The sequence below is a fragment of the Quercus suber genome, unplaced genomic scaffold (genome assembly GCF_002906115.3).
Source record: "Quercus suber isolate HL8 unplaced genomic scaffold, Cork oak 2.0 scaffold_367, whole genome shotgun sequence".
Lineage (NCBI taxonomy): Eukaryota > Viridiplantae > Streptophyta > Magnoliopsida > Fagales > Fagaceae > Quercus > Quercus suber.
In genome coordinates this window covers 137,620-146,957 of record NW_027069819.1, presented here as the reverse complement: position 1 = coordinate 146,957, position 9,338 = coordinate 137,620, and the positions used below count along the sequence as shown (strand labels likewise).

The following is a 9,338-nucleotide window of genomic DNA, read 5'->3' as shown; positions in this document are numbered from 1 at the left end:
GCAGCGGAAAATAAATAACACAAGATATGATCACCCAGGAAACCACACGGTAAAAACCTGGGGAGGATTTGACCCACCGATCCTCAAGGCTAACCTGAATTCACTATGAAAGAATTGAAGTTCGTACAAAAGGACTACAAGCTCCCCGCTCGACTTCCTAATGCTACCCACCAGTAGAACTTCCTGACACGACCACGCGCAGGCTCCGAATCCACGGACTACTTCTTTCTTGAATTCCTCAATCAGCTACAAGCTCCCCGCTTGCTTTTCTTTTAAGTTCCAAAGGTTGCAACAGTAATGATCTTCAAGATGTTGAAATAATCTCCACCATGAAAACCCTAAGTTTGTGATCATATCTTGTGTTATTTATTTTCCGCTGCATTATATCTTGATATGATTGTTTGGATTGTTTTAACCTAGAATTGCTTAATTTGACTAAGTAACAACTTGGCTAATTAATCTAGGCTACGCAATCTGTGTGTTTAAGGGGTCTAAATTTCCATCAAAAACTTTAGTGTCAACTCTGTCCTTCCTTTTTAGAAACTAATTTTCTTGAAATTGTTTTATGAATCAAGTTATTTGATGTATGGCTAATTATTATATTTACGAATACAAAATCATGCAGTTTAGAAGAGGCATGATTTGTTTGATTTAGCAATTAATTTTGGCACAAATAGGGACAAAAGTAACTTTGAATCATTTATAAAATTTTAGGGATTAAATTGACATCATTGATTGTTGTTCATTCATGATGAAGGTTTGAAATAATAATTTAACCTTATTTACATTATAGGTAAAAGTACTATTTTGGTTCATATATTTTGGGGTTATATAGTCAATTTGGTCTTTATATTTTTTTAGTAGTTAATTTGGTCTATACTATTTTTATCTTGCAGTTAGTTAATTTAGTTTGGTGATTTAATTGTGCCCTAATTGGATTTGTATGTAATTTGGATTAATTAATTAACTTGGCACTTGGGCAACTGGCTAATTGATTTAAGGTCAATCTTTATCCCTACAGCTGGACTTTATAATTTTCAAAGACACTCTCTAGTCTCTTCTACTCTGAGAGAGAGAAATGGTATTGAATGGACCGTAGTGACCAAAGTGGACCAAAATGAACCAAAGTGGATTGAATTGACCGAAATGGATTGCAGTGGACCGAATGGGCCTAAATGCAATGGTGATGTGGCTTAATAGGAGCGTAGAAATAATAAATCTTATACTTTAATTTTTAGATATTATATAGATATAAATGAGACTAAATAACTATTATGAAAAGTTTAATGTCGTTACAATAATTATCATATTAATGACGAACTTAGAAGTTTAACATAAATTTATAAAGGTGCAGTGGAAACAACCATAGGCAGTTCAATTACACTTACATAGGAAGAAAGCCTTAGATGAAGTTGAAGAAAGTTCATGTCACATTTAACTTGGGAGCTCCTTCCCACTAATGAAACACCTTGGCACTTGTTGCATTTGAATTTGATGTAGAAAAACCCCTTACTCTGGTAGTGGGATATCAACTAAATCCTCACTGTAAGGAATGTGATCAGCCTCGACCACCTCATTAGAATTGCTAAGCCCGTGTTCCATGTTGTTTTGGGCCATTGGTTGGTCAACCATTATGGGCTCAGTAAATGTTACAGCAGTGTCTTTTCGAAAGGTAAGGTACAAGATTGCTAAAACGTAAATGAGCATTAGGGGAAACACTATGATCCCAATGAACACATTTGCAATCTTGGGTAATTTGTTGTGAATTAGCCAACCCACAAAGGCTGAAATCAGGTAGTACATGTTAAAGCCAGTCAATGCCACGCCTAGGGTCCACGAGATCACCATAATCTGCAAGCATAATTGTCTGATGCTTAGTTAATAAAAGAAAATATTAGTTTTTTCAATTAAATTCAATCATGTGACTGCATCGATCAATAAGCTATATAATTGAATTTAATTTTCATTAAAAAAATATATTGTTTATGCTATATTAATTAATGTAGTCCTACGATTGAATTTAATTGATGAATTTAAGATATAATATGTAATGCTGTAGACTTATATGTATGAATTGCATTTATAGGCTTTATAAAACCAGCCTATCGCCCTAGTCAATTGAATTCAAGGCTAACTGTACCAGCTGACCTCATTTAAAAGAACAGAAGTACAAAAACAACTTACATAGATTGAATTCTTGTGTGGTCCCATCTTGGGGTTACTGTTACTGAATTTAAGGAGAGGGATTAGAGCGAATGGAAGCTCAAATGCAAGTACCATCTGCAAAACCCATTAATTTTTTATCCTATGTTTGAATATAGGTATCAACATTAGAAAAAGACAGTTCACAAGTTACAAACCGTTGTGATGATGATAAGTTGGGCTGCACCTTTAGATCCTCCAATAATGGAAACAATAAGACTAGGTGCAATGGCAATGCACCTTGTCATCAGGTTTCTAATCCATAGTCTCATCTTAAGGTCCAAGAAACCCTAAAAATGCCACATCATCCTTAAATTAATTAAAATTCAATCCCAATTAATCAGGTTAGGATCATATTATGTATGTATCTATACTTTATATATACACACACACACACACACACACACACACACACAAATATTTTGAAGACCTGCATGATGAATTGTCCAGCATAAGTGCCTGTGATGCTAGCGCTTTGCCCAGAGGCTAGTAATGCAATGGCATATATAGTTGAGCTTGACCGACCTAACACATTCTACACACATAAAATAATTTTAAAAAGCTTTTGTTAGACTTTGTGTGCTTATACATTTAATTGGATTCAAATTGATAGACTATTATTTACCCCAAAAGCTTAAATTAAAAAAAATGATAAATTGTTTCATCTAACCATTATTTTAATATAATAACTTCATATACAAATTTGAACCTTTAGAAGGAAAGGGGCCGAGTCAAGGCTAAGATTATTGCATTGATTTGCAATATCATCTGACATATTGTTGGCTGAGCAAATGGTGCCCGATACAGAGATGATTGCAATATTGATTAAAAGTGCGACAACCAATGCAAATCCACTCCCTATCAAGTGAAATTGACATGCATCCTGCAGTATTGCACAATGAAAATTAGCAAAAAGCAACTGTTTTGGAATAAAGACATCATCTGTCTCTTTTGCAATTAAATAAATTATAGTTTTATAATCTATGTTTATATGGTTTATGAGTACTTTTTTTTTTTTTTTTTTAATTTTCCTCCAACCACAATAAATAAGGTATCCAAATTTATGTAATTATCAAAGCATATTTTTATAAATTTTTTTGTCTTTTTCTTAAGAGTGATAATTAGTGGCAAAACCTGGATTTTAATTCAAGGAGAACAAAATTAGAAGCAAAAATAATCTAAAAAATTAATCAATATTAACAACAAAATAAATAAACAATATTAAACTAATGTAATTATCATACAAAATCTAATATAAATGAAAAATGTACAAGTATATATTATATATCATTAAATAAAGAAACAAAAATAATCAATTAATAGTTTCTAACAATCAAACTAAGAGATTAATCTAAATATATAAAATATAAAATCTAATTTGATTCCTTAAAATAAATTGAGAAAATAAATAAATCTAAAAGTGTTCATATATAGTATAGCAATATATACATACAAAATAAAATATATAGCAATTTGGGGTTTTAGCAAACAACCAGAATTTGAAACTTTGAAAAAGCTAAGAGATGGAAGAGAAAAAGGATAATGGTGGCTTTAAGGTTTTCGCAACCTACAAAGACATTATGTAAATTTTAAAAATATTATTTTTGTGTAAAATATGGGACCTGCTAATTAAAATGCTTTGAGCTCCCCGCCCTCCACCCCCAAAAAAAAAAAAAAAAAAGATAAAGTAAAAGTTGTCGTGAATGAGAGAATAATGAAAGGTGGGATCCAACTAAAATTGCTTTCACAAAAATTTCACAAAAATTAAATTACAGATTATAGTGGCCACATATTAAAATCGGCCCATGTATGAAATTATAAATGAATTTAAAAATATTGTGAAACTGTTGTGAATTTTTGTTTATGATATATATAAAGTTTTTTTTCTAACATTTATCACCATGAAAGCAAAAGGTGATATGTTTTTAACTTTTATTTCATGTAAGATAGCATTTTGTTTTTTCTTTTTTTATTGGAGTAATGTTATGTTTACAATATTTTTACAATAAATTTTTGGTGGAAAACTGTTGTTGTAATTTAGACTCATTGCTGACATTATTTCTATACTCACCGGTATTAGCTTCTTACGTAAGATTTGTAGTGAAAATGTTTTGACGCCATGTTAATCTTTTTACCATGTGTCAGTTGCTTTTTCTTTTTCTTTTTTTGAGTTTTTTTTCCTTCGCTGAATATTTTTTTGAGTTAATACGGTGCAATTTTTGGTTTACATGAGGTGTTGTTTTGTTTTTTCTCATAGTACTAAGCCCCCTCCCCCCTTCCCCTTGGCTCTGCCTCTTGTGATAATAGGGATACTGCACATTTAACTCTCTCTCTCTCTATCTATATATAGATGTATATATATATATATATATATAGTTTCTTACATTGATGGCACTGACAGAACGTGGTACTTTTCTGGATAGCACAAGAGCCGAGTAGAAAAAGAGATTGTGCCTATTGATGAGAAAGATCGAAATGTAATAAGACAAACAATTAGAAAGAAGAAAAGAAATAGGTATGAAACAATAAGCAATCTTACCAAAAAAAAAAAAAAGAAAAAAAAAAAGAAAAGAAACAATAAGCAAGGATATTTAATGAGGCAGGAAATCATGTACGGCACGATAATGGAACCCCAAAGGGCTATGGCACTTCCAATGGCTCCTTGGCCACTGAGCTTAGGTACAAACAATCCCTTTACCACAGCAGCCGCGGGAGGCTTTACGTAATTCATTTCCCCAAAGAAACATGCAGCCATTACCATTATTAGCACTGATATCAGCATCTCCAGCTTCCTAACCTGCCCACTCACAAAATTTTTTTAACATTAAAAGTTAAAACTAAGAGTAACATTAGAGATACTACAATTTACTGTATAGAGTAGAACATATAAACTGCTATGTCACTTATTTAAAAAAAAAAAATTCAAAATTTATTTAATAGGTGCTTGAATTTGACAAATCAAATTCATTATTACATTAGTTTGTAAATTTTAAGTAATTAAATTTGTAGAACCTTTAACATTTTCTTAAAATTAATGTGGAAACTGAAAATTGAAAAGAGAAATGAAATTCAACTTTTTGATCTCTAAGAAATTAGCTCAGGTTGACACCACGCATTTTTTTGGAATAAAAATCCACGGTCTAATTTTTTTGACTTTTTATTTTTTTGAATTTGGTTAGAAATTAGAAACTATACAAATAATCCACAGAACTATAATTGCTGAAGTGCATGAAAAGGTTCCATCTGGACCAATGTATCCAGTGGTTACTTGTTTGACTTTAACAACAAGAATCGGTGGAGCAGCAAATTAAAAAGGCACAGGGCATTATCGACACAATTAAAAAATAAAATAAAATAAAATACACTAACTACTTACCTAGTACTTTTTTTTTGAGAGATAACCAGTATCTAATTAAACAATGATGTGGAACACAACGAGAAGGAAAAAAAAAAAAATATATATATATATATATATAAAAAGAGAGAATAAAGTCAAACATAATTGTCTTTGCAAACTATATATATATATATATATATAAAAAGAGAGAATAAAGTCAAACATAATTGTCTTTGCAAACAAACAGTAAAATACATACATACATATATATTATTAATTATTAATTCATAACTCGGGAATGAAGGAGATTGAGTTTCGTTGGAGTCAATTAACGTAAAGTCTTTTGAATTGTATTGATAGCCACAGAATGTTTAAACCTTAAAATTATTAAACTTTCAGTAGGATTACAATATACAATAAGATATAATGTATGATTATGAAGTGTGAATGCATGGATTCTAAAGCTAGCGACTGAGTCAATAGATCGACTATATATTATATGAATCCGATTACTTACAACTTACAAACTATGTAATGACATGTAACTATCACACAACTCACGTAGTCTTGTTTTGTTTTGTTTTTGCTGGCGTAGGTAGATAGCTGAGCATAACAATATTATACAAATTTCTTAAAAATTTAAATGGCCAAATAACGTACGTTTAGTAGTTGATAGTTGGTCATAAGAATATTATACTCAATTAAAAAAATAATAATAATAATGACGGCAAGACATAAACGCACGTTGATAATTGATAATTGGCATAAAAATATTATACAAAGTATGTGAATATATAGTAGAGCATAAAAACTAAACACCGTAGTATGAATTATTCGTGATGATTCAGTGATAATCGGTGGATTCTCTAGAAACAACTACCAGTTTCTTAGATGAGTTGCGGGCATTGCGTGAACCTTCTGTCTGTTCTTTTTCACGTGTTATCATGAACCTTTTGTTGTCCTCTAGTTAATTTCTTTTAATTCACTTCCTTTTCCACCAAAAAAAAAAATAATAATAATAATAATAAAAACTCAAATTTATTAAATAATTAATTGAGCAGAAAAGATTCTTAAATTATGCCACTGGAAACTTTAAATAATTAATGAATAAATTACCCCGTATCTCTGCAGGCCAAGAAATAAGAGAGTGCTTAAACCAGTGATGAGAACTCCAGCCCAGATTGGAATGTGGAATAATATATTTAGTGCAAAAGCTGTTCCAATCACTGCCACGAATAGGAAAATTAAAAAGTTTATTGATAACAAGGTCTATATTGTGTTGTTGCTTGTTTATTTGAAGTGTCATTCTTCCCTTAATTTGAATATGAACAAGGAGACATGGATGAGAGGAAAATTCAAGAATGATAAGGCTAGTAAACGCATGAATGTAAAGATATCCTTTTTTTTTTTTTTTTTTTAAGTAAATTTTATTGTTTTACCTTCGGGTATATCAGCGCATATGACGGCAAACTCAGCAAGCAACCATAGGCAATACTTCACATATTTTGGGTACTCAAACTTACATAATTCTGAAAGGTGTTTGCCTGTGGAGATATGCAAACAAATACTTAGCTTGATTACATACTAGTAGAATAAAAAAAAAATTTGTGGCAGAAACGATAATAACTTTTATCAATTGGCTATATTTTGGTGTAGAATTGGTTTGCTGTGCATCTTACCAGTGCTTACACCAAGATTTGCAGCTAGCGATTGAATTATGAGCGCAAAGGTAAACCCAATAAGTACCACCCATAGTAGCTGAAAATAGAAAATAGCACTACCATGATTAGCATTTCTCCCTTAAACTAATTTCTAATTATTTTGGCTCTTCATGCTTTAGTACATTTTTGGTGCTTAAAGTTTCATGTTGTTATCATTTTGGTCATTTCCATTTCAAAATTTTCATTTTGAATTAAAATTTTGAAACTTAGAGGGCCAATTTGAAAATTGAATTATGAAGAGTCAAATGACAATTTAAAACAAAAATGGTCAAAATGAAAACAATCTCAAACTTTAAAGGCCAAAAGTATACTTTAGTAAAGTCTGAACCTAAATAAGTTATTGTACTTTAAATTTGGGCCATGATTTGTCTTCTTTGATAGAAAATGAAATACTTTTCATTTAAACTTTTCATCCCAACAAAATTTTGTATTTATGTCAAAGTATTAATTTATTGTCATATCTTATTGGGGTAAATGTACTTAAGAGTAATATTAAAGATACAAATTATTTACGAAAAAAAAATTACAAGTTGCTGATGTGGTGAATGATTATTGATAAATGTAAAAGTAATGTTAATAATGGGCATAAATGATGAAATGAAAACTAGTAAGAAGTTTGCTACAATATCAGTTTGTAAAAATATTGTAAAATAGTTTGTGTATGTAGTATTATTCATATACTTAAATTCATGTATAAATCTATAGGTAGTGCACTAATCATTCATGTAAAATGAATTTATATAAGAAATAATTCATTTGAAATATGACATTATTGCAAAAGTTTAGTTGCTTTAACAAAAATTGAAACTAAAAGTAACAAATGGAAAAAAGAAAATTTCATGTGTGAATGCACCAAAAAATACATTATTATTTGAAATTATATTAATCTTAACAATCCATATCTCCTCTCTTTTTAACAAGAAGTAATAAAATTAAAACTTCTAAAACAAGTAAAAATAATTTCTTAGAAAGTACTTGAAAGTAATTAAACCTATAATATATCTGCATGCGTTAAAATAATAATTAAATAACGCTCTTGTTTTCATTCTCTCTTCCATCATATTTTGTGTAATAGTTCCATTTTTTTGCCTATTTGATTTACCTCAAATGTGTAACTTGCTCCAGTTTGCAGATCAGTTTCCACTGCGACATGGTAAAAATGATATTACTTCGTAAAATACACACATGCACACAAACACACAGAGAGAGAGAGAGAGAGAGAGAGAGAGAGAGAGACTCACTGCTGCCTGGGTCAATATAAGCCATGGAGACAAGAAATCCAGGACCTACAAATGATAAGAACTTTCTCCACCTAGGTTTCTGGAACATCATATATATTATACTCAAATCTTGATTCTAACAAGATAATTTATCCAAACATATAGAACCAAGCAATTTAAAGATAGAAAATATATAGCTAATTAAGAAAGAAAGAAAAGAGGGTCAAATGAGAGAGACCTGAGAGTCCTCATGATCATGTTTGTCAGAACTATTAGGGCTTTCCTCCAGATTAATGGCTGCTACACGGTGGCTATCTCCACCCCATGTTAATGATGGTACTACATCAGTTACTTGTTGCTGTTGCTGTTGGATTCTCATTTTTTCTGTGTCTGTTTCTCTCTTTCGACTTTAATTTAACTACTGCAAGTGAGCGTCTCCAATGGAGCTCCTTTAATTATAGTGCATGTGGCGTGTTCTGGACGGCGTAGCAGTCACTCATTAAACAAACTCCAACTTGTCACGATCCTCATCGCCAAATATAATGACTTAAACAATATATACGTGAAAGCTCTATTTAAACTATCAATACTAGCTAGGAATCGTTGACTTTTGTAGACAGAAATGAAATTATAGAATAATTTTGCTAATAGCTATGCATTGCACGAGTTAACTAAAAAAAATAGTTTAAAATATAAGATACGATAATCAATATAGTTCAAAGTGCTCACATAAAAATATATCAGGTGATGGAAGAACAACTTTTAGATTGTAGTAGTCCTCACTATGAGCCACATGGAAAGCCGATGAATGACATAAATTTTTTTCAAACAAAAAATTATCTTGTGATAGACCAAGAA

At 30.7% G+C, this 9,338-nt stretch overlaps 1 protein-coding gene across 1 annotated transcript; it reads right to left on the bottom strand.

The window, feature by feature from the left end:
- Positions 1-1,241: 1,241 nt before the first annotated feature.
- Positions 1,242-8,957, bottom strand: LOC112019743 (metal transporter Nramp6.2). The gene is made up of 13 exons (XM_024052261.2): positions 8,719-8,957; positions 8,502-8,580; positions 8,363-8,403; positions 7,219-7,297; positions 6,979-7,083; positions 6,656-6,765; positions 4,818-4,999; positions 4,587-4,656; positions 2,912-3,085; positions 2,633-2,737; positions 2,361-2,492; positions 2,185-2,280; positions 1,242-1,851 (listed from the first exon to the last, which is right to left on the bottom strand). Exons 1-13 carry the CDS (start codon positions 8,857-8,859, stop codon positions 1,510-1,512), a joined length of 1,656 nt encoding a protein of 551 aa, XP_023908029.1. The 5' UTR covers positions 8,860-8,957; the 3' UTR covers positions 1,242-1,509.
- Between the last annotated feature and the right edge of the window lie 381 nt (positions 8,958-9,338).